The sequence below is a fragment of the Bos indicus genome, chromosome 11 (genome assembly GCF_029378745.1).
Source record: "Bos indicus isolate NIAB-ARS_2022 breed Sahiwal x Tharparkar chromosome 11, NIAB-ARS_B.indTharparkar_mat_pri_1.0, whole genome shotgun sequence".
Lineage (NCBI taxonomy): Eukaryota > Metazoa > Chordata > Mammalia > Artiodactyla > Bovidae > Bos > Bos indicus.
In genome coordinates, this window is record NC_091770.1 from 74,909,882 (window position 1) to 74,935,788 (window position 25,907).

The 25,907-nt window shown below is 35.1% G+C and overlaps 1 protein-coding gene across 5 annotated transcripts in view; it reads left to right on the forward strand.

Annotated features, from left to right (window-relative positions):
• Window positions 1–25,907, forward strand: part of ATAD2B (ATPase family AAA domain containing 2B) — a 122,278-nt gene that overhangs the window by 3,947 nt on the left and 92,424 nt on the right. For 3 of the 5 annotated variants that reach the window (XM_070799081.1, XM_070799080.1, XM_070799082.1), the window contains exons 2-8: window positions 11,849–12,000; window positions 16,974–17,023; window positions 17,380–17,533; window positions 18,945–19,047; window positions 20,447–20,555; window positions 21,455–21,496; window positions 22,850–22,966. In XM_070799081.1, the coding sequence (XP_070655182.1) occupies window positions 11,849–12,000; window positions 16,974–17,023; window positions 17,380–17,533; window positions 18,945–19,047; window positions 20,447–20,555; window positions 21,455–21,496; window positions 22,850–22,966 (727 nt within the window). The remainder of the gene's footprint in view (window positions 1–11,848; window positions 12,001–16,973; window positions 17,024–17,379; window positions 17,534–18,944; window positions 19,048–20,446; window positions 20,556–21,454; window positions 21,497–22,849; window positions 22,967–25,907) is intronic. The other 2 variants (XM_070799083.1, XM_019969504.2) reach the window with 1 other exon arrangement.

The following is a 25,907-nucleotide window of genomic DNA, read 5'->3' on the forward strand; positions in this document are numbered from 1 at the left end:
AAAAATTCATTTGTTGGCCATTTCTGTAGTCCAGATATATAGACTTGCAGTTTTTTAGGTCATGGATGAAATTTACACTTGTAGAAGTGAATGCATACTAGTTCTTCAAGTCATTTGGCAGATAATCTTTTTAACCATCCTTGGATACACCCTTGATTGCATGTCTTCTAAATACTGATTATAGGTAAACCTGTAACCTCTGAAAGCTCAGTGGACAGGTGGTAGGATTAACATTTGTTATGAGAAGTAAGGAGCCCAACCAGTGTCTGCACCTGAGTGGGGAGTGATCCTGTCTCTTTAAGGTTGCACGTTAGGAAAGTGCCGCATTATTTTGAGTTATGTGTTTGGCATTTCTTTTTGGACACACATAATGAGGTTTCATTTGTGTACGTTCCTGAGTGGTTTCTTGATATTTGGGTTTTTGATCTTGTATTAGGAATGTTTTATGTTTCTGTTATGTGTCTGTTCTGGGGGAGAATTTTGTGAAAAATGAGTCATTGAGTAAAAAGTTCTATGGAAGTACAAAGGTAGGGGGAAAACCCTATGTAAAATGTGCTAACTTTATTTAAATATGCATTAGACAATTTTTAGAGAGGCAAGTGTTGTAAGTGGCTTATGTCAAACAATAGAAAAGCTGTGTTAAAATTAATAGGTCGTGATTTGTTTCAGCTTTTAGATATTTTAAGTATATGCTATAAGATTCTAAACTTCAGATGCTTTTGAGCTATAAGTATTTTGGCATAAGATTTTTTAAATTTTCATTTTTAGATTGTTTAATCTGTAGGTAGAATATATACCTTTGGTTACAGTCTTTCTCTCCTAGACTTTTCTATTAGAGTAGTCTATAAGCTCCCTGGGACCAGACACTATATTTCATTTTCCCCACAACTGCTGTATTGCCAGGGTCTAGTACATCATCTGACATATAGAAGATGCTTAATAAATACTTGTTAAATGAATGAATGAATAGCATAATAAGTAACCAATCTAGTGGGTGAAAAGTGTGAGGACTGAACTCTGAGAATAGAGGGTAAATAAAATACAGTCCCCACCTTCATGGCTCTAAGTATGCATGTGGAATATACATGAGAAATTGTTAACAGAAAAAATCAATTCAAGGTAGGGGCCAGATGACATGGATTCTCAGTGTGATAAGAGTTCTGATCCTTTACTCATTGAGTGTTTTGAGTGGAACTCTTTGATGTTCTTTAAGGATAGAGATTGTCGTGGTCACACCTATATCCTGAGTGCCTGCAACAATGCCTTCCAGATGTAGTGCTCAATAAATAGTCTCCTCTTCTCCCCTCTCCACCACTCAGGTTGCAGAATCTCAGTTCCCTGACCAGGGATTGGACCTGGGTCACTGCAGTGAAAGCACTAAGTCCTAACCCCTGGACTGCCAGTAAAGAGTTTTTGAATGAATGAATGGAAAGTAGCTTCATTTGAAATTATTTTCATATTGGTGGTCTTCACTTTTGCTGTAATTACATGTTGCAATTTGCCCAACAATTTGGCCCATTTGGTGGTAATGGGCCACCAATTCTAATAAGAAGGAGAGGAGTAAACTAAGGTTTGCTTAGCATCTCATACCAGGTGTTGAATGCTGTCTTATTCAACCCCTGCAATCCCCATGAGGCAGGTGATGGTATCCTGTTTTACAGCTGAGGAAATTGAGTTGCTGAAGAGGTTAAGTGACCTGTAGAAGGCCAAAAAGGCATTAGTAATAGGGTAATATTTAAGTCAAGTTGTCTTTTACACATCTGTTTCTTACTGTCTCATCTGTATTTATCACTACTGTTTGATGCTGTTCACTCAGTTTTCACAAATATCTGAAAAGGTGAAGAAGGCTGCCATTGTACAGTCAGAAAGTACTGTATGTAGGCAGATTTTTACTAGACTATCTGGAGTTGTAGTGTTTAGTATTGAGATTAGAAGAATGAACAGTAGCCTGTGGGGATATGAAATACAAGACAGTGATTTTTTTCAGTAATTGCTTGCTGCCTGATTTTCAGGGGGTGGGTGTAGGGAGAGGAGCAGGCATATAATGTGAAGATAATATTTTGGCAATATTTTTGTTTCCTACTATTTTAAAGCTGGTTTGGGAAAAAAATCCCTATAAAAAGACTAAGTCTGGGGACTTGTGATATGTGAAAGTTGGACCATAAAGAAGGCTGAGTGCCAAAGAATTGATGCTTTTGAATAGTGAAAGTGAAATCGATCAGTCATATCTGACCCTTTGTGACCCCCTGGACTGTAGCCCACCAGGTTCCTCCGTCCAAGGGATTTCCCAGGCAAGAATACTGGAGTGGGTTGCCATTTCCTTCTCCAGGAGATCTTCCCAACCCAGGGATTGAAGCTGGGTCTCCCGCATTGTAGGCAGACACTTTACCGTCTGAGCCACCAGGGAAGTCCAGTTGAAGTGTAGTGCTGGAGAAGACTCTTGAGAGTCCCTAGGACTGCAAGGAGATCAAACCAATCAATCCTAAAGGAAATCAACCCTGAATACTCATTGGAAAGTCTGATGCTGAAGCTCCAATACTTTGGGCACCTAGTGTGAAGAGTTGACTCACTGGAAAAGACCATGATGCTGGGAAAGATTGAAGGCAGGAGGAGAAGGAGGCGACAGAAGATGAGATGGTTAGATGGTATCTCTGACTCAATGGACATGAGTTCACTGGGAGATAGTGAAGGACAGGGAAGCCTGTCATGCCACAGTCCATGGCGTCGCAAAGAGTCAGACACAGCTTGGCAACTGAACAAAAACAATTTGAGTAAATAAGACTCGGTGCTTCTTGTTGCAGACCTCTGTTGAGCATTTTGGTACCTCTGTTAAGTGGCTCACTTGTTAGGGACCTTGAAGTTGCTTGATGAAAATTCATTTCCCTTATAGCTTACTAGCATCCTTTATCTAAAATATACTTCAGTGCTCACACTTAGGGTGGGTGTTGCAGTTGTATACTTGATTGTGCAAGTTAAGGGAATCCAATTTTAAAAAACAAAATCAAGCCCCAGCACACTGTAGTTTCTTAATCAGTGTCACATTGTAATAATTTTAAATATGTATATAGAAACAGGGGAAACGTCTTTGAGAGATATGTACAAACATGAGAGAAACTGGTGCAGGGTAGTTTCTGTATGAAAATTTTTGGAAGTATTTGAAATGAATTAAAAAATGTAACTTAATTTTCATGTTTTAGTTTTTATTCTTCTAATTAAGTCTCCAAGTTTATTAGATGGGAGAATTGAGAAGTGATAGTTGCCTAAGGCCATATGATTTTAAAAGCAACAGTTCAACTGGAAATGGAAGTTTCTTTAATTTTTAGTATCTATTGAGTGACTTGATATGCCAGACACTGAAGGGAAAGGAGCACACAAGACTCTTATTTAAAGTCATGAAATCAGTATTTCAAATAATATGGAAATGCACAGAAAAAAATGAAAGGACTTTCCCCACTTCCATGATTCCTTTAGTTCATTCTTCCCAGGGATAACCACTGTTAAAGCTGGTGTATATCTTTCCAGACCATTGCACATGTAAGTATGGGTTATTTATACTACTTATGATAATTATTTTTTCTCTTTAACTATGTATCATGTATATTCTTTCATATCTGTCCTTGCTAGCTTTTTAACATTTTGTTGTATCTTTACACCTCACTTCTTGAACTTTTCCCTGTTGATACACAGGTAGGTTTTCTCCATGTTTTTAATATTATAAATAATGTCACATAAAATGACCTTTTTCTTTTAGGCAAAGTGGAAATATTGAGTCAGAGGTATATTATACTTTAAGCTTTTATAGTTTTTGCCAAATTGTTCTATAAATAGGCTAAAGCAATATGCACCCCACTCCCCAAAACTCTCCGCACTTAAGTTTTTGTACCTTTTACTGGCTGATGAAAGGAGTTAGGGGTTAAGTTTCTTGAAGGGCAGACTGTTTAATCATCAAGTATGTTTATATCTAACACAGTAATAGATGTTAATAAATTTTGTTTGTGGAAGGAAAGAGTGACTGAAGATAATAAATTTATGAAGTTATGTTAATACTACAAAGCCAAGCAAGTATCCTTACTTGAGACTGTATCCACTGTTAGGCTGTAACTAACTGTACACATTTGTTACTTTTAGTGGTTGGCCAAATTGTTTGTTTTTTTCTTAGTAGCACTTAGTTATCTTTAACTCCATTTGAAACAATTTTGTTAGATTGTAGCATGACAAGTGTCACATCAGCTGTGCTTTAAAGAAAAAGCTTACTAAATTGGTGAATTTTTGTGTAGCTATTTTAATATTGAAGATGGAAGGGAAAAAGCAACATTTTTGGCAATTGTTGCTGTTGTTCAGTTGTTAAGTCAAGTCCAACTCTGCAACCCCGTGGACTGCAGCATACCAGGCTTCCCTGTCCCCTTCACTATCTCCTGGAGTTTGCTCAGACTCATGTCCTGTGAGTCAGTGATGCCATCTAACCATCTCACCCTCTGTCGCCCTCTTCTGCTCTTGCCCTCAGTCTTTTCCAGCATCGGGGTCTTTTCTAGTGAGTTGGCTCTTCGCATCGGGTGGCTAAAGTGTTGGAGCTTTAGCTTCGGCGTCAGTCCTTTCAATGAATATATTCAGGGTTGATTTCCTTTAGGATTGACTGGTTTGATCTCCTTGCAGTCCAAGGGACTCTGAAGAGTGTTCTCTGGCACCACAGTTTGAGAGCATCAATTCTTCCGTGCTCAGGCTTCTTGCTGGTCTAACTCTCACATCTGTACATGACTACTGGAAAAAACATAGCTTTGACTATATGGACCTTTGTCAGCAAAGTGATGTTTATGCTTTTTAATATACTGTCTAGGTTTGTCATAGCTTTTCTTCCAAGGAGCAAGCATCTTATATACTTTTTACTGGCTAATTTAAGGAGTTAGGAATTAAGTTTCTTTAAGGACAGACTGTTTAATCATCAAGTATATTTAGTATCTAGCAAAGTAATATGTATGTACATGTGTGCTCAGTCATATCCAACTCTTTCCGACCCCAGGAACTGTACCCACCAGGCTCTTCTGTCTGTGGAATTTTCCAGCAAAGAAATACTGGAGTAGGTTGCCATTTCCTCCTCCAGGGGATCTTCCTGACCCAGGGATCAAACCCGTGTCTCTTGTGTCTCCTGCATTGATAGGTGGATTCTTTACCACTTGTGCCACCTGGGAACAAGATAACACAGTAACAGGTGTTAGTAAATTTTGTTTGTGGAAGGAATGGATCACCGAAGATAATAAGCTTATGAAGTTATCTTACTACTACAAAGTCAAGCAAGTATCCTTACTTGAGACTATCCACTGTCAGGCTGCAGTTGTAGACATTTGTTACTTGTAGTGCTTGGTCAAATAGTTTGGTTTTTTCCTAGTAGCACTTAGTTGTCTTTAACTCCATTTGAAACAATTCTGTTAGATTGTATTGTGACAGCTGTCACATCAGCATTCATTAAACAAACTTACAAAATTGTTGAATTTTTGTGTAGCCATTATAATATTGAAGATGGAAGAAAAAAGCAACATTTTCAGCAAATTAGGCTTTATTGTTTCAAGAAAGGTAAAACTGCAACTGAAATGCACAAAAACATTTGTATAACATATGGAGTCAGTGCTTTGACAGATGGAATGTGTCAAAAGTGGTTTGGGAAGCTTGCATGCTAGAGATTTCTCACTGGACGATGCTTCGTGGTGGGGTAGACCAGTTGAAGTTGATGCCAATCAAAGGGAAATATTAGTTGAGAACAATTTATGTTATACTATGTGGAAGAGAGCCTACATACTCAAAATATCCAAATCAAGTGCTGAAAATCATTTTCACCAGCTTGGTTATCTTCATCGCTGTGGTGATTGGGTTCCACATAAGTTAGTCAGGAAAAACCTTGACTGCATTTCTGCATGTAATTCTCTACTTAAATGTAATGAAAATGTTCCATTTTAAAAATGTGATGGGTGGTGAAAAGTGGATACCATACAATAATGTGGAATGGAAGAGATTGTAGGGCACGTGAAATGAACCACCACCTACCACAGCAAAGGCCGATCTTCATCCCAAGAAGGTGATGTGTATATGGTGGGATTGGAAGGGAATCCTCTACCATGAGCAGGAGCAGATTCCAAACAATTAATTCCAATAAGTACCGCTTCTAGTTAGAGCAACTAAAAGTAGTGCTCAATGAAAATTGTCTGGAATTAGTCAACAGAAAATGCATATTCTTTTGTCATGAAGACCTTTAGTGAGACTGCACGTTACTCTGATGACCGGGCAAAAACTGTTAGAGCTTGCTTGGGAAGTTCTGGTTCATCCACCATATTCACCAGATATTGCACCTTCAGATTTTCACTTATTTCAGTCTTTACAAAAATTCTCTTAATGGAAAAATTTCAAAAGACTATAAAAGGTACCTAGAACAGTTCTCTGCTCAGTAAGATAAAAAGTTTTGGGAAGGTGGAATTATGAAGTTGCCTGAAAAGTAATAGAAGGTAATGGAACAAAATGGTGAATACATTGTTCAATAAAGTGAAAAGTGAAAGTGAAAAATGTGTCTGTCACTTAAAAACCGAAGAAACTTTTTGGCCAACCGAATATTTCCTCAACCTGGTTTTATCAATCTTATGCCCTGGTGGCTCAGATGGTAAAGAATCCGTCTGCAATGTGGGAGACCTGGGTTCACTCCTTGGGTTGGGAAGATCCCCTGGAGAAGGAAATGGCAACCCACTCCAATATTCTTCCTGGAGAACTCCATGGACAGAGGAGCCTGGCGCGCTACAGTCCGTGGGGTTGCAAAGAGTCAGACTGAGTGACTGAGCACAGCACATGAAGTAAGTAGTAGTTTTTGAGTGACAGTGGTAGTGCTGCAATAGGAGACTGTTCTCTCTTTTAAGTCTGCGGCATGCTGTAGTCTGCCCATTGTCTCTTTGTCATTTTAAGTCATGTAATATTTTCAGATAAAAAGATATTATCTTCCAGGAAGAAAATTGCTGTTTAAACTGTGAGAGATATAAACTATTTTTATCTTTTTATGACTCCTCAGCTCACTTCTATATTTTTTCCTTCTTTCTATAGTCTTTCATGATGATTGTTTAGAAATATTAAACTAGTAAGCTGTTGCTCTTGGGATATTTGAGGAAATTTTAGGATATTTTGTGTGCCTGAAGTTTTAGGACTTTGTAGACTAGTATTGGCTCTAAGAAAATAAATAGCAGTGTGAGTTTTGTTTTCTGAAGTCATGGTAACTGCTGCCTCTGTGAATTCTTTTTACAAATGAAAGAAAAAGAAATTGCCCTTTAAAGCTTTCTCATGAAAACAGGAGTACCCATTTTTTCAAAAGGTGGAAGAAAAAGCTGTCTTACAAAGAAAACTGGAACAGGTTGATGGCACCAATATACTTTCTAACAAGGGCTGTTCCTATTCTGTTTTTTCTTTTCTCTTTGAGGATCTTTTCCTCATCAGCTATCTTGCTCTTTTTTGAGGGGAAGGGGCTTGCTGTATGGTTTGTGGGATCTTAGTTTTTGCTTTTGAACTGTGGTGTCAGAGAAGACTCTTCAGAGTCCCTTGGACTGCAAGGAGATCCAACCAGTCCATCCTAAAGGAAATCAGTCCTGAATATTCATTGGAAGGACTGATGCTGAAGCTGGAACTCCAATACTTTGGCCATCTGATGTGAAGAACTGACTTAGTTGAAAAGACCCTGATGCTGGGAAAGATTGAAGGCAGGAGAAGGGGACAACAGAGGATGAGATGGTTGGATGGCATCACTGACTCAATGGACATGAGTTTGAGTAAACTCCCGGGAGTTGGCGAGGGACAGAGAAGCCTGGCGTGCTGCCGTCCATGGGGTCGCAAAGAGTCTTCTCCAACACCACAGTTCAAAAGACACGACTGAGCGACTGAACTAAACTGAGTTCCCCAATCAGGGATGGACCCCAGCAGTGAGAGCACCAAGTCTTTACCACTGGACCACCAGGGAATTCCCCTCTTTAAATTTTTATTATAGCTTATTCTCTTCTGTGGGTCCCTTTTCTTGTATTTACAAGAATCCAGGTCTCTTTAAAAAAAAAAAAAATTTCGTCACTGACTTCTTTGACTTTGTAACCTGTTTAAGACTATTGTCTTATTTTCTTAATTCTGACACTTTCAAGAGTAGCTTTGTGGTTTATCACCTGTACATTCTCACCACTGTCAGAAGTTACAGTGGAAAAAAATAAGTTACAGTGACCTCCTAATTAACAATCCACACATTTACCAGCTTTTATCCCATCTGATCTTTTTATAACCAAACTTCTACTCCCCTTGTTTGAGTGAGACACTGTGTTTTTCTCTAGTTTATGTGAGATCCTTTCTGCTCCATCTCTGTAATGTAGGCATTTTTAAAAGTTTTTTTTTTTTTTTTACTTTTGTTCTCTTGTTTTTTCACTCTGTATGTTACCTATGACCCTTTTAGTACAATTTCATATTTATCTCTAGTCCTCACATCACTCTGTCTCAGAATTGTGTTTCCCACAATCTGATAGACATCTCCCTAGATTTCTGGCTAGGATTCTAAACCTAACTTTCAAAATCATAATTAACTGTTACATTTCTCCCATCAACATCTGCACACTACTTACCTCCCCCCACATCCCTCCACCTTCCTCCATAGCTCCTAAAACACAGCAACCACTTTTTATGCCCACTCTGTCTTTACATTTAATATTTCTTATTTTCTACATTTATAATGCTGTGTGAATCCATCATCAGGACTTGAATCAATCTCTTGATTTACTAATTCACTTACTGCCTCGAATTTTTCATTTTTTAATGCTGTGCTTGGGTACATTCTTTTTGTTTTTTAAGTCCAGGTTCTAGATTTCTGAACAAATTCTAATCTGGGCAGGAAGCCTTCCCTGACAACCAGGGCAGCATAAAATTCTTCTGTTTCATTATTCTCAAGTTCTTTTACCTAATTTTAGGAGATTTATGGTAGAATAGTGTTTAATATTTGTGGTAGCTGATGAGTATGGTTTAAGAAACTCAGGAAATTCACTTTTACAAATTGGAAAACTTTTCTACCTATTTTAGAAGGTTAGAGTTTAGCAAAAAAGTCACTTAGGTGGGAAGGACAACTTTTTATTGTATTTTTTGTACGATTTGACATTATTACTATTATACCTCTCTTGGAATGTATCACATCATTGAATCATGTTCCTCTGACAATTCTAGGTGTTCCATTATTGTTATAAAATAAAGTCCACATGGTTTATGATGTCTTCCTTCATCTCAGCTGGCAGTTACCATTTTTTGCTTTCAGAGAATTGTGTATTTCTAGATTCTTTACCATCTGATCCACCAGGGAATCCCATTCCTATTATAGTACTTAACTATCATTTGCTATATATTGTTACTGTAGCTGTCAATTCAATAGATTGTGTAAAAGGGTTAAGAAGATTTTAGTCTTTTTTTTTTAAAACCATTACCTAGTCCTCCCCCCATGTCTTATGTGCACAGTAGGTCCTCAACAAATGTTTGTTAAATGAAATTATTCCCTTTGTTTGAAATGCCTTTCCTGCTCATGGATTGTAACCACTCTGACACATATTGCTAAATGACTGTGGGTAGATTGCATAATCTCTCCTAAATATTTTTATCCTGAAACTAGCAACGCCTTCCCTCAAAGGGTTAGGTTATAATTAACTAGTAAAATGCTTTGAAGAAGTTAAAGTTGAGCATTATGATCATCCTATTAAAGGTGAACTGTTGGTATCAGGTTTGTAGGTAAAGCTTTCTCAAAGCTTGAAGTTAATTAGATGATGTTGAAGTAATTATTCTGTAGTATTTGCATCTTGTTTTTTTGCATCTGCTTTTTGCTTTACTTAAATCCCTAGAGTTCTTTGGAGGGAAGGAAGCCTTTGTAATGCTGTTTATAAGCCGAGTCATGATTGAAGTCTTTTCACTGTAGGAGTAATATAGTACAGCATTTAAGATGATGTGCATCATGCTATACTTAAATCTTTTATATGCCAGAGGTCCTCAGACTTCTGTGTGCTAAGAATCCTTTGGAGGCTCTCATTGAAAATGTCCCACCTCCACCCAAGGTTCTAGTTTGGCAGGTTATGTTTCTTAATGACAGATCAGGTGCTTTCTGATTCAGTTAGTATGTGGACAACACTTTGAGAGATACTCCTGAATGAAGCTGTAAAAAGCCTGTAGAATATGAGAGAATGACTAGTAAATAAACATATAAACTCATATGACTTATGATATTCAAAGTCATTAGTTATATAATATTCACAGTTATATAATAACTCACATATTTAAAAAATGGCTTAACTTCAAATACTTTTACCATTTTTCCTTGAATTCAGTAAGTACATAGTACTTATTCCCAGAGTGTATTTGTGAAACTTCAGTACCTACAGATGACTCCAGTTGCTGATGGACAAGGAAGCCTGGTGTGCTGCAGACCATGGGGTCTGAGTCGGACATGACTAAGCAACTGAACTGACAGATGCCCCATGAAAAAAAGAGCTTGATTAAATAAGTTTGTGAATTGTTATATACTGTCATCCATACTTGGAGATTTATATTGCATATTAACTTTTTTTCTGTATCACCATATGGCCTGTGGGATCTTAGTTCCTCTACCAGGGATGGAACTTGCGCCCCTTGCATTGAAAGTAGAGTCTTAACCATTGGACTGTCAGGGAAGTCCCTGCATGTTAACATACTAAAGACTCTTACAAGTCCTGAAGCAAAAAACCTTGGACCTCATTGTTTTCTGAAATGTATTTGACTATGAGCTTTCCTTTGTTTCTCCTAGCAATTTCTATTAACTTACTGAACAAACTTGAGGAAATCTTGCTTTTTTCTTTCCTCCCAGTTAGGAAATGAGTGAATGAATTGAGTAAGGAGGGTGAACCCGGGTCTCTTTCATTGCAGGCAGACGCTTTAACCTCTGAGCCACCAGGGAAGCCCCTACTAGGATGCCAACTAAACTATATAGGAGTGATTGGATTAGATAATTACCACCATGATGGTATTGGATAAAGGCCAGTAATAGTCATAGAATGCTGTGGCTAGTGAGTTTGATGAAGAACAGAGTATTGGTTAATTTTAAGAATGATTTCACATAAGCTAATCAAATACAAAGGGAAAAATAGTGACTTTATAGTGGGAAAACCTGGCAGACACCAACTTGATAAGGTGATCAAGGTTATTCTTAATGATGGGTAGGTACAATATGCATAGTATCATGTCTGTATATTCTTCCATGGATGTTATGGCCTGAATTGGGTTACAAGGAACATCAGGTAGACCCAGACTGATGGTCATTCCAGAGAATTAAAAAGCTTATATTCTTTATAGTCAAGGGCATGAAAATGAGGAACTGAGGGGACTGTTCCAGATAGGAGGCAGAGGAGGTCTGATAACTACATACAGTATATGTTCCTGGATATAATTCTGAATCAGAAAGGAAAGAGAGATCATGTTGGGACATTTGATAACATTTGAATGTATCTGCAAATTAGCTTTATGTTACATCAATGATGATTTCCTAATTGGGAGGATTGAATGATGCTAATGTAGCAGAATTTTCTTGTAAGTTACACACTGGAGTATTTAGATAATATCTACACATATTTTCTGTAGTCTTGAAATTATTTTAAAATAAAAATAAATGTACTTTTTGGAGCGTAAATTTATCTAACTTTTTTGTTTTTGTATTTACAGATGATTACATTTTGCTACACTTGTAGAGGGATTCCTTCAGTAGATAGTTTTTGGTTGAATAAACACTATCCAGGAATTTAAGAATTCTATGAATTTTAATAAGAAATGCATTTTAAACTTTTTCTTTCAGAAAGCTGAAGCTGATGGTAGTTTAAGTGATAGCCATGTGTCTCCTCCAGCCAAACGCACTTTGAAACAACCTGACTCTGTTTGCAAAGACAAATCAAAATCACGAACTACTGGTCAGCGAGAAGAATGGAATATATCAAGTGGACAGGCCAGGTGAGAAGGGAGAACTCACCCATTGTTTTTTCATAATTTTTTTGATGGGATTCAGGGCTGATATTAATGCTAATTTTCTTAAATTGTAAAACCACCTGTCTAGGAATACTTATAAATTGTATTAAGCTTATTTTATAATTTTTGTATGTAATTTTATTTTCTCTAAATATACCAAAAATACATTTAGTATGTAATGGAAACTATTATTACTTAAAACATTAAGAATTTTGATAGGTCTTGAATGTGCATACATGTTTATACTTCTGAAAATTTAAATAAAAACAATGGTTAGAAGTATATTTTTTATTTAAAAATAAAATAAAATCTCTTCTTCCTAAAATTATTAAATATTCCACTTGAATTGGTATGCTAAAATGTAATAAAATCTAAATTAATTTCTAATAAATCTTTTCATGTATCTGATTGTTTTCAACTTAAATTTTCTCTGTGTCTGTTTTGATATGTATTATGAACATAATTTTACTCACCAAAGTAAGTGGTACTAATTTAATGTAGATAGGATAGCTGTATATACACTCAGAAGAGATTTAAATTTTCAGCTTAGAATCCTTAGCTTCTCTTTTTTCCAAAGTCTTTAATGTAAAAGTGCTGATGATATGCCAATTGCAAACAAAAGTAAAAGGAAATTCCTTTTTGACAGTATTTTTATTTTATGTCTGTAGGTAAATTCTGGACACTGCTATTAGTCTTTAATGAAAATAATCTTTGGAGTTACATAGATTTTGATAGGCATTATACATTTACTAGTCTCTAAAGAGTCTGTGCCTAATTTAATATGTACCATTTTATTTAAAAGTTTTAATTTTGCATTGTCTGAGAGCTAAGTTGAAAATTATGTGAATCATCTATTGATTTTTTTTTTTTTAACTTTCCCACCTTTCCCATACTCATTCATCTGTGAGATGAAACAGATCCAGATCACTATAATGATGTCACTTAAAATAAGTACTTTCCTTTAATTATACTTATACACTTGATTTATAGGATGTAATCTGTATCCTGTGTTTATTAGATGAGTGAATCAGGCTTCTTTTTCTAACAAATGTTTCTAAAAAGTATTCTTTTACTGTTAAAAGTTTGGCTTTTAATTGTAAGATAATTTTAACAGTGTAACTCAAGTATGAGCCTCTCTAGTACAATAGATTTTTCACACCTTATCCACTCAGAGATCTGTATAAATTAATCTTAATCATGTCTTTCATGTAAAAAAAGAGTTTTGCTTCCATTTAGATACCTTATCCTTTAAAAAAACTTTCAGTACATTTTGAATAAGAAACTTAAGAAATAATGAATGCTAATAGAATTTACTGCTTCTGTTTTGACAGGAGAATAATGTTTAGCAATTCACATAATTTTAAAAGTTTTTGGGTTATGTGAATGTGAAAAGACACTGCTAGAGTCTTTTAGTATTTCAGATGACCTGAAAAGAAAATGCCATTTGGTCTGTCAGATTCAACAGAATTGAATTTCTGGGAAACTTGTAGTTAAAAATATTTTAGATTTTGAGATAATATAAATAGAAAAATCAGGATTTATATGAGTGCTTATATTAGTTTTTATGTCATGAACCTGAGAATCCTAATTCCTTTATTTTGGTAATCTAAAGTCCTGAGCGCATCTAAGGTAAAATGACTGAAGTTCTTTCAGGAAAATGATTTTTTTAAAATGCAGTTCATTTGGAGGAAAATTGAATAAAGATAAAAATTAGTATTAGCTATGAAAAATGATGAATCTTAAAGGACTTTAACAACCATTAAATTCTTTAAAGAAACTACTGTTGATTGGTAAAATAACATTTAGGAATAACTTTTAGAGATTGGATGAAAATAGAGATTAAAATGGAACTAGAACTTTGATATCTTCATAAATGATTTGAGATAGATTATAAGTTTTTTGGGGGGGAGGAATCTGGGTTTATATATTTAAAGTCCCAAGTTTATCAATATAGTTACAGTGATTGATAATATTTTTGTAAAATGAGGATTTTCTTGGTAAAAATCTTTACTACTGTATTACATCTTTTCTTCTTTAGCTTATATGTAGAAATTCATAAATATACTTGCTAACCTAGATAGCTGTTGCAGCTTACAAATATTTTGAGTTCAGAATCCCATTTCATTGACTTTTGTCAGTTGACATTTATTTAGCCACTGGATATTTATCTAATTTGGAGGCTGTGTGTTGGGGAGTAGGTGGTTGGGAGAGTCAACATGGAGAATTCTCATGGCATGCATTTGATGTCTGTGGAATAATAGACATACTCTGAGAAACACACGAAATTAAATCTTTGATAAGCCTAACTGTGCACTAAAGTATAATATGTGTGAAAATTTTGTTTTGTGGTCAAATGATGAGGGAGTAGTGAGGTTAGGCAGAAGTGTAATCACCACTGCTGAGGCTTATTAGAATTGAAGGCAGGTAGTGGTTAAAGTTTTTCCAAATGAATGCTTTTGCTGCATTGAGGTCTAAAATTCTCATAAATCATTGAATGCCTTGGGTTTATGTGGGTGAATAAGTAATGATTTTTGAGTCTGGTATTGAACTGGTAGCTTGTTCCACATAATTAAAGATGTAGAAACTTTTAATGTAATAATTACTGAATGCAGTGATAGTGTCTCCATTTAAAAAATTTAGGGTACAGAGATAAAGGAAAATATCCCCCACTTATTCCCCATTTTAAAAATAAACAAAGGGGACTTCATAATCATAAAGGATTTATTAGAGGATTCATTTAATCAATGAACCTGCATGGTTACATTTTTTTTGGGGGGGGATTGCTGAAAACTTTTATTTTTTAATTTTTTATCTCACTCAAGAGATATTATAAAATTATTGAAGAGAAATGACTGCTTTGAATATATAAGTAGATATAATCAATGCACAAGGGTTTTCAGATTAAATCATCAATGATTTCTCAGGGTAAAATAATTCAATCCTTTTGAAATGATATTAAGCATAAATCTACTCATAATTTTATTAAATAAGCAATTCATTTAAAGATTTGTAAATACTAGGTATGTCTTAAATTCCTTGGTTCACAAGGATATCATTTTGACACAATGTTTAGTTACTAAGTCATGTCTGACTCTTTGTGATCCCAAGGACTGTAGCCTGCCCGGTTCCTCTGTCCATGGGATTTCCCAGACAAGAACACTGGAGTGGGTTGCCATTTCCTTCTCCAATGCATGGTTACATTTTAAGTGATTAATTTTGGGGAACATTGATTCAAGAGACTTTTTAAGCACCTATATAATTGTATAGGCAGACCAACCCTTGAAATACCAATATTATCTTTTTACATCCGAGTATTTCATATTCTATCTCCTTTTTTTTTCTTTCTCCTTTTTATAAAGAGAAATGATAATGGTACAGTGATGACAATAAGCTATGATTGTAAGTTAATGGGATTGATTGAAGAAGTTTTCTTTTTTCGCCCACCTTAAATCAGATCTTTCATTAGCAATGAAATAAAAGCAAGTAAGCACTGTCTTCTTTAGAGGAACAAAAATTGTTACTGTGCTTTCATCCTAGTGATGTTATTTTTTCAACGGAGTTTTAGATTTCTTATGTAGAATGATTTTAGGGTTAGCATCTTTTCTTTTGAATAATTTATGTGAAATTCCAACCATTTGGTCTTACATACAGCTAAAATTCATTTGAAGCCAAGAATTGTGAATTAACTGATGTCCCTGAGTTAATATTATGTTGGGTCCAAAGCCAAAATGTATTTATGCTTTTTCTATGTGGTTTTAAGTGGATTTTAAGAATGATTCTAGGAAATTCCACATGTATAATGTGTTAAGGAATAACCTAATAACATCAATTTTACTACTTTATAGTCAAGCTCATAAACCACGAGAATTGTATAATAAAGATTCTAAAAATGAAATACTTTCCAAGAAGTAGTATTTTAGAACAAGATGGTTGTGTTGTTTTCCTGGGGAAAGGAGGGATGGACTTTTTTGTTTTTGTGTTCTTGATAGTCGGAAGGTACGTAATAGTTTTTGTTTATATCATGTGGTCATTCTGTCTGTGACTTTTACTAGACAGGGACATTTATAATTAATATTTATGACATTAATATATATAATTAACATAAAGCATGCTAGAGTAACCAAAAATGTTAGAATATTTTAGTTAAAAAATGTTGTGCAAACCACATAGATAAGCAGAAGAAAGTCATATATACTATTTTTTGAATGTCGTCTCTCTCCCCTTTTTAATATTTGGAAATAATAATTGTTGGGTATTTAAAAAAAATAAGTTTATGTTGACAGCTCTTTTATTATGTAACAATTTTTAGTTTTTGTTTTTGAATTTTAATTATAGTAAGGTATACTGCAACTTTCTTCCATAAATTTTCATATTTTGATGACACTTTAAGTATCTTTCTAGTGACTGAACATTTCTGTCCCTCCACCAAAAGGGAGAGTGGTACAATGACTTTTGAGAGATTAACTAAGTTTTCATGTATTAGTTTAGAATGTGTAATATAATACTTTGAAGAAATTATTAAACCTTGTTGGTATTCAAGTACTTTTTTCTTCTTACAATTTATTGCTTGAATAACTTTGTTTGAATCTTAGGTTGTCAATGGAAACAAGTAGTAAAAATCTGTGACCATTGCTATTTATGGCATTAGTTAACTTTACGGTACATACAGAGCTTAAGCCTTTCCATTGGATTTTAATTTATAGAGTTGAAGACAGAGTGAGTTCAGTTTATAACTTGTTATTAAAGCTTTTCTTGAAGTAATGAAATGACTTTTCACTAATGTATTTTATTAATTTGTATATTATCAATCTTAAGGTAAAAAAATGTTTTCTTTCCTTTTAAAAAAGTAATATTGCATTAGTGACATTTAAAGATTAACGTGATTCCACCAGTATTGCATTTTTGTTTCTTTAAATGAATGTTGATGTGTTTGCATATTAAATATAATTGTGTTCTAGGTTAACTTCTCAGCCTGGTGCTACATTACCAAACGGACATAGTAGCTTATGTGAGTATTCTGTTATGAAACTGGTTAGTATTGAAATACTTATAATGTTGTTAGAGTTCTAAAGTGGGGTAAAATAGTGTAATTTACTAGTATGCTCAGCATACAGTTGGAAGTGACTGGATTACAGTCATGGTAAATATGTATATAATTGTTAAACATTGAGAAATTAGTACAATTGAAATAATTTAAGTTATCATGGCAGATTGTAAACAGTTTTAGAAATTTTACATTATTGGATATTAAAGTCATTTAAGAGGTTATAGTAAGCTCCTTATAGTCTTTTTAAAGTAATTTTTGATTTTTTTCTTTCTTTTTATACTCTGTACTTTGAAATGGAAATTTCTCTCTTCTTGTAGCCCTTCGAAGCCATCCCCATCGAGGGGAAAAGAAAGGAGATGGGGAACTTTCTTGTATAAATGGTGACATGGAAGTCAGAAAAAGCTGTCGTTCCAGGAAAAACAGATTTGAAAGTGTGAACCAGAGTTTGTTATTTGATCAACTGGTAAATAGGTATGAATGTTTTTGCAGTAAGCAGTTTCATGTAATTGTTTTTTTTTTTTAAGCCAGTTGTGTTTTAAAAAGTAACTTAGGCACTGACTTAGCAATCAGTACAATTATTTAAAAACTTAATTTGAATTAACCTTGGTTAGCTCTAGTCACTTTACTAGATTTAATGCAATTTATGTGATAGCATATTTTTTTCCCTCATACTTTTTAAGCTCTTGTGCATACTTAGATAATACAAAAAATAATTTTATTTTAACTTCACTAGTATAGTCCTTTAATATTTGCTCTTTTAACATTTATGTTTTGACAGTTTTCAAGAAACATTAAGTTCCATTACTGATATATAATAGGTATAGTTTTACTTAGTCAAGATTCTGAATTGAAAGTCTTTTGAGACTGCACATGTTGGATATAGCCTAGCTGACTCCTCCCTCAGCATCTACGTGCAATGAAACTGTATTCTTCTCAAATAATAATCATTCCTACTTAATCCTTGTAATAGCCTGGAGAAGGGAGATGACTGTAATTCCTATTTGAAAGGAGAGGAAATTATATTTTATTGTGGTAGCGTCAAATTTGAGTATTAGTTATTATTTGTTAAGCACCTAGATCAGTATCTGAACACATAGTAAGTGCCGTGTGTGTTTAAAATGTCAATGTCAGTATGTATTTTGTGGATGTCAGTTTCCTCTAATTTCTAAATATATCTGCCCTTGGAGTGGGAGGTGGGAGAGGTTTAAGAGGAAGGGGACATAGGTATACCTATGGCTGATTTATGTTGATGTATGGCAGAAACCAGCACAATATTGTAAAGCAATTATCCTTCAATTAAAAATAAGTAAATTAAAAAAAAAAGTATCAGTTCAGTTAACCTTATGCTGGCTTTAAACTTTTTACAAATTCTTTATTCTATACAATTTTTAACACCATCTTCAAATAAAAAGATTCGAATTAGTTTTTTTTTTTTTTTGTACCATGGATCTGATAGTCAGTTATTTGTAGTAGTATTATGAATTTAAATATTTGAAGCTGAGTAAACAAAGGTCTTCTATTTGTAAGTTTTATTTTAATATATCATGACAGAAGATGTTCTGTTTCTGTCTTTCTTTTCTTTTTTGGCCATGCTGCATGGCTTGTGGGATCTTAGTTCCCTGACCAGGGTTTGAACCCAGACCCCAGCAGTGAAATCACTGAGTCCTAACCACTGGACTGCCAGGGCATTCCCTGTTTCCTTCTGTTTTTGAGGCAGTATCTTCTAATGGATGCTAGTTCAGAAGAAGATATTAACTGGGATATTAGGTACAGTTAGAAATTAGATGGCTTAATTATTCTTTGATGATGAGCTCTTTTACCTGTATGATATACAGTTTGATCCTGCAATTGTCTAAACCCTAGTTTTATTATGTAATTGTAGTACTGCTGAAGCTGTACTACAGGAAATGGACAACATAAACATTAGACGGAATCGTCGATCAGGAGAAGTAGAACGGCTTCGAATGTGGACAGATACAGAATTTGTGAGTATGTTAATCTTAACAACTGTCCCTGGTGGCTCAAAGGGTAAAGAATCTGCCTGCAATATGGGAGACCGAGGTTTGATATCTGGGTCAGGAAGATCTCCTGGAGGAGGAAATGGTAACCCACTCCAGTATTCTTGCCTGGGAAATCCCATGGACAGAGGAGCCTGGTGGGCTACAGTTCATGGGGTTGCAAAGAGTCGGACATGACTGAGCGGCTAACACAACAACAACAGCAACAACAACAACCGTTGCAAGTAGTTTTTATTTTGATCGAGGAATTCAAAGAGAGCAGCATTTGGATTTTCTTGAATTAACAGAATTGTTCCTTTTTTGTTTCCAATTTAATCTGAGATTTTATTGTTTTCTTTTTTCTTTTATCCATACCTTGCTTGCCACAAGCTTCCTCAAAAGACCCTCTACCCTTTTGCCAGAGAGATCTCCTGGAGAAGGAAATGGCAACCTACTCCAGATTCTTGATTGAGAAATCCCATGGACAGAGGAGCCTGGTGGGCTACAGTCCATGTGGTGGCTAAAGAGTTGGATGCAGCTTAGTGACTAAACAACAACATCTTAAAGTACAACTCTGATTCTGTTGTTAACTATTAAGGTTTTTTTTTTTTGCTGCACTTTGTGGCATGTGAGATCTTAGTTCCCCAACCAGGGATTGAACCTATATCCCTTGCATTAGGAGTATGGAGTCTTAACCACTGAACCACCAGGGAAGTCCCTTTAATGGTTTTTTAATGTGTGCTGAATTAATTAAAATCACCTTAGATAGCCAGTGGGAATTTGCTATATGACACAGGGACCTCAAACCCAGCGCTCTGTGACGACCTAGAGGGGTGGGACGGAGTAGGAGGAAGGCTCAGGAGGAAGGGGATATATGTATACCTATGGCTGATTCATGTTGATGTATGGCAGAAACCAGTACAACATTGTAAAGCAATTATTCTCCAATTAAAAATAAATAAATGAAAAAAACCCCAAATCACCTCAACTGGCATAATGTGGTTTCAAACTTTATCTTCTCACACATCATTGTCCAAATACAAACACATCATTCTTACTTTCCTATCTTTTACTCTTGTTAATACTTCTGGTTGAGGACTTAATGCAGTTCTATCTTTGTTTCAAGGCTCATTTCAAGTGCTTCCTCCCTCACTCCCCTAGGCACATTTCCCCTCTCCCTGCCCAATTTTCAAGTATCTTATGAGTTTTATTTTTCTTCTTGTTTCATACATTTATTAAATTCAGTAAGGTCCATTTTCATTGATCTGTGCCTTGCAAATAGATCCTCAGTAAATTTTATCAAGTGGGCATGTCCCATTGGGCTAGTGATACTGATGGCTGGGAATAAATTTCATGTTAATATTTGACAGATTTCTCTCTTTAAAAGGAAAACATGGATATGTATTCAAGAGTGAAAAGGCGAAGAAAGTCACTGAGAAGAAATAGTTATGGTATACAAAATCATCATGAAGTCTCTACTGAGGGTGAAGAAGAAGGTTTGTAAAGCACCTTTATGAAATAAATGCTACAAAGTTCAGGTGGGAGGAAAGAAAAACATATACAAACTATATATATATATATGTGTGTGTGTGTGTGTGTGTATATATATATATATAGTATATTGCTGGATGGGTGATTTTTGACTTTAGAGGTCTATATTATATAATTCGGAATAATTTTTGTTCCATTGACATTTCTGAGTATTCCTTCATTTGGAAAAATGCCTTTGCTGTACGCTATGCATTGTTGTGTAATATTGATATATCTTGTTAGTAAGCTGTTGGGTAGTCCTTAAATGACCTAATCTGATGCAACATTTGCCATGGGCTGATCTGCTTGTTAGTAGGCAAGACCTCTTTTGTATTTAGGTACTTTTTAACTGGAAATCTCTGTCCATAGCCACCTAAATCTATGATTATTTGGATCTCAAATTTAGTTATGGACACAGGATGGTGAAGTTAAGAGAAAGAAAGATTGCTAATACTACTGGAGGGAGTGGTACTGCTTTTTTCTGAGGCCTATCTATCTGAGTTCTGATTTGAAGAATCCTGACTGAATTTGTCAGGCTGGATTTGGGAGTAGATGAAAGCACATTTGTCTGAGGATTATAAATTGATGACTAGTAAGATCTATAGGATTTACATTTATAGGGTTTAATTCTGTACATGTTAACTTTCTTTATTAAAATGGATTTTTAGAAGATTTGGTGTATTTTAAATGCAGTATAGTTGTTTTTCACTGGGAAATCTTATTAGTTCCTACTATTCATGTAGCTTAGCTGGATAAGAATGGGTTTATTTCTCAAATTCTGTAATTAATATATTATTAGTAAGTTTTGAAGAGTTGATATTTTTAATGAAGGTATTTTATTGAGCAAATATTATTGTTGTTACAGCTAGAACCTCTATATTGCTTCCTTTGGAGAAAATCAGTATAGGTGAGACAGATTTATAATGTGATTTTTGCCTTATTATTAACTGAACATCTTTGTAGATTTCCCTGAGGACTTGCCATGTTTAGAATTTTTCTCATAATAAATAATGCAGTTTTTTTTTTTTTTTCCCCAAAAGGTAATTTTTTGAAGTTTTAAGGAAACTTATTTGGGCGCAAGTAATTTAAAGTGTTATTTACTTAAGTAATATTGCATTTGCTAATTTTCTCATGAGTAAAATGTAAAGTCCTTTGCATTTTTAGTCTCCTGTTTCACTGAGCATCACTGATAGTTTAGTATTTTTTCCAGTGCTTTAATATGATTGTGTTATATTGAAAATTCCTGTGGTTAAAAAGTTAATCATAAAGTACATTGCATTTGAGGACCATAAGCTTAAACATTTTCATCAAACTCTCTTTTCTTTTTAACTTTTAATTTTATATTGAAGTATAGCTATTTAACAATGTTGTGATAGTTTTATGTGGATAGCAAAGGAACTCAGCCATACATATACATGTATCCATTCTCCTCCAAACTCCCCTCCCATCCAGGCTGCCACATAATGTTGAGCAGAGTTCCATGTGCTATACAATAAGTCCTTTTTGGTTATCCATTTTAAATATAGTAGTGTTTCACCAGACTTTTAAACTGTAAATAGATGTCACATCATAGCTATAGCAAAATCACTTTTTAAAAATAAAGGATTTATGTACATTATAATTTATTTTTAAAGTGTATAGCCAGGTAAATTATAAACTGATCAAGAAATAAACTATTACCAGTACCCTAGAAATCTGCTTTCATACTCTCTCCCAATCTCTGCCTGAATTTTTCTACCAAAAATGTAACTAATCTGTGTTTACCTGTTATCAGTGGGCCTAGTAACCATTACACTGTCAACAAAAATTACTCTTGTAACATTAGTAATTATCTTTTAAGCATATTTTTTTTGAACTATCAAGTAGTATGTGAATGCTAAATAACTGTATTCAGTGGTTGATTGGGCATTGAATGGAGTTTGCTGTAATAAAGTTTTGAATCATATTCTATTATTGCTTTATATGTCCAAAAAGATAATACAAAAGATTGAAAAGTCATAGGTGAATCAAGAGCTCAATTGTGATCATATTGATATATTTAGCAGAGAACTATATTATTTGTAGGAAAGGCATTTTCTTTTACATCTATCTAGTTTCATTTTTAATTGCATTGATTTATGCTGTATCATACCATGTTGACACTTTTAAATGTCACCTGTATAGAAAAAGATAAAATATAAATATTCAGTTTTAGAGTAGACCAATCCTTGTAGATTAAAGCAGTTTTTTTTCCTTTTGCTTTTTGTGTGTGGGAAACTAGAATCTCAAGAGGAAGATGGAGATATAGAGGTTGAAGAGGCAGAAGGAGAAGAAAATGATAGGCCATATAATTTGAGACAAAGAAAAACAGTGGATCGATACCAAGCACCTCCAATAGGTAAGAGATTCTAAATAACTTCTTTCCTTTTTGTGGTTGAGTAGCTTATTCTGCTCTGTTTCTTAAAAAAAAATTAGTGTTGTTGAATTTAAAAGAATGAAATCTCTTACAGATTCCGTATATCTTTTCTTATGTATGCTTCTGTTCACACACATGACTGAATGTTGGAGGATACAACTGGAATATAGAATTACATAGTGTATGCACATTTTATTTAAATAACCCTAAATTTAAAAATAAATACTGCTTATACTTTTGTATTACTTTGTTGTTCATTGAATACTTTCATTTGCAGCAGTTCTTTAGGGCAAGCCTCTCTGTGTTCCAAGTGGTTAAGTAATTTAAGCTAAAGTCACAAAAGGGCAGCTTAGCCAGTAAGCTAGGTTTGTGTTTTGTTTTAGTCTTAAGAAGGAAACAATTTATCCTAACACTTTAAAATCTGATGACAAGTAATCAGTTCCATAGGTTCTGTTTTATTGACTATTTCCCCAGCTCTTGGGAAATTCCATCATGATTGATTTCCTTCAGTTTTTAGAATATTGAAATTTAGTTCACATATCATTAAATTTGCCATTTTTGCCAGGCTTTCCTTATTTTTTATCTGTACAATTTATGAGTTTTTAGTATATTCACAAGGGTGTGCAGTCATCACCGCTGTCTAATTCTGGAATATTTTATTACTTTTATACTTCCGTCCCCCCAGCCCTTGGCAATCACTAATGCACTTTCTGTCTCCATCGATTTACCTATATGTGACCTTTTGTGTCTTGCTACTTTCATTTAGCATAATGGATCATCTTATTCAAACTCTCATAATCTAAAGCAGTGATTGATTCTCTGGAAATATCAAAGTTACCTCACTAAAAGCTCGCTGAAGTATGTAGACATTATTCTGCTTCAGTTAGGAATCACTGTCACAGATAGCCCTGATAATAATAGGACAGGTGTGTTAGGACAGAGAAAAGATTGTGAGCCATTTTATTAGTGTTTTTTTTTTTTTTAAAGCTTTATTGAGGTATGAGTTATATGTAATCCATTGCCATTCCATATGCTTCATGTACACAATTTGGCAAGTTGGAAATACCTTAGGGATTTACTTATGAAACTGTCACCACAGTCAAGATAATGAGCATTTTCATCAACCTCTCCACCTTCAAATTTCATTCTGCCTGCTTATAATCTACTCCTAACCCTTGTGGCTCAGCTGGCAAAGAATCTGCCTGCAATGCGGGAGACCTGGGTTTGATCCCTATGTTGGGAAGATCCCCTGGAGAAGGCAACAGCTACCCACTCCAGTATTCTGGCCTGGAGAATTCCATGGACTGTATAGTCTGTGGGGTCGCAAAGAGTTGGACACGACTGACCATTTCATTTCATTTCAACCTTCTTTTGCCTCCTTCTCCCAACCCTCAGGCAGTGACTTATCTTACCTGCTTTCTGTCACCATGGATGAATTTACATTTTCTCAAATTTTATATATAGTATAGACTCTTTTTTGTCTGACTTATTTCACTCAGTACATAATGGTAAGACTCATCCATGTTGTTGACTATGACAGTAGTATTTTTCTCTTTATTGCTGAGTAGCATTCCATTGGATGGGTATATCACAATTTGTTTACCCATTCATTTGTTTATGACATTTGGATTGTTGACATTTCTGGTGTCTGGGTATTATAAATACATAAGTTGTTATGAACATATGTTTGCAAGTCTTTGTTTGGACATATGTTTTCATTTTTCTTATAAATACCTAGAAGTAGAAGGCTGGGTTTTTTAATTAGGTGTATGTTTAACTGACTAAGAATTACCAAACTCTTCCAAAGTAATTATACCATTTACATTCTCACTAACAGTGTATGGAATCCCTTGGCAGTAGTTATATGGTAAAGAATCTGCCTGCAATGTGAGAGACCTAGATTCGATTCCTGGGTTGTGAATATCTTTTGGAGAAGGGCATGGCAACCCACTCCAGTATTCTTGCCTGGAGAATCCCATGGACAGAGGAGCCTGGTGGGCTACAGTCCATGGGGTCGCAAAGAGACGGGCACGACTGAGCAATTAATACCAACAGTGTATGAGTATCAGTTGCTTCCTATTCTTGTCAACATTCAGTTCTGTTCAGTCGCTCAGTCGTGTCTGACTCTTTGTGACCCCATGAATTGCAGCACGCCAGGCCTCCCTGTCCATCACCAACTCCAGGAGTTCATTCAAACTCACGTCCATTGAGTCGGTGATGCCATCCAGCTATCTCATCCTCTGTCATCCCCTTTTCCTCCTGCCCCACTCCCTCCCAGCATCAGAGTCTTTTCTAATGAGTCAACTCTTTGCATGAGGTGGCCAAAGTACTGGAGTTTCAGCTTTAGCATCATTCCTTCCAAAGAACACCCAGGACTGATCTCCTTTAGGATGGACTGGTTGGATCTCCATGCAGTCCAAGGGACTCTCAAGAATCTTCTCCAACACCACAGTTCAAAAGCATCAATTCTTCGGTGCTCAGCTTTCTTCATAGTCCAACTCTCACATCCATACATTACTACTGGAAAAACCATAGCCTTGACTAGACGGACCTTTGTTGGCAAAGTAATGTCTCTGCTTTTTAATATGCTATCTAGGTTGGTCATAACTTTCCTTCCAAGGAGTAAGCGTCTTTTAATTTCATGGCTGTATTCACCATCTGCAGTGATTTTGGAGCCCAGAAAAATAAAGTCTGACACTGTTTCCACTGTTTCCCCATCTATTTGCCATGAAGTGATGGGACCAGATGCCATGATTTTCGTTTCCTGAATGTTAAGCTTTAAGCCAACTTTTTCACTCTCTTCTTTCACTGTCATCAAGAGGCTTTTGAGTTCCTCTTCACTTTCTGCCATAAGGGTGGTGTCATCTGCATATCTGAGGTTATTGAGATTTCTCCTGGCAGTCTTGATTCCAGCTTGTGCTTC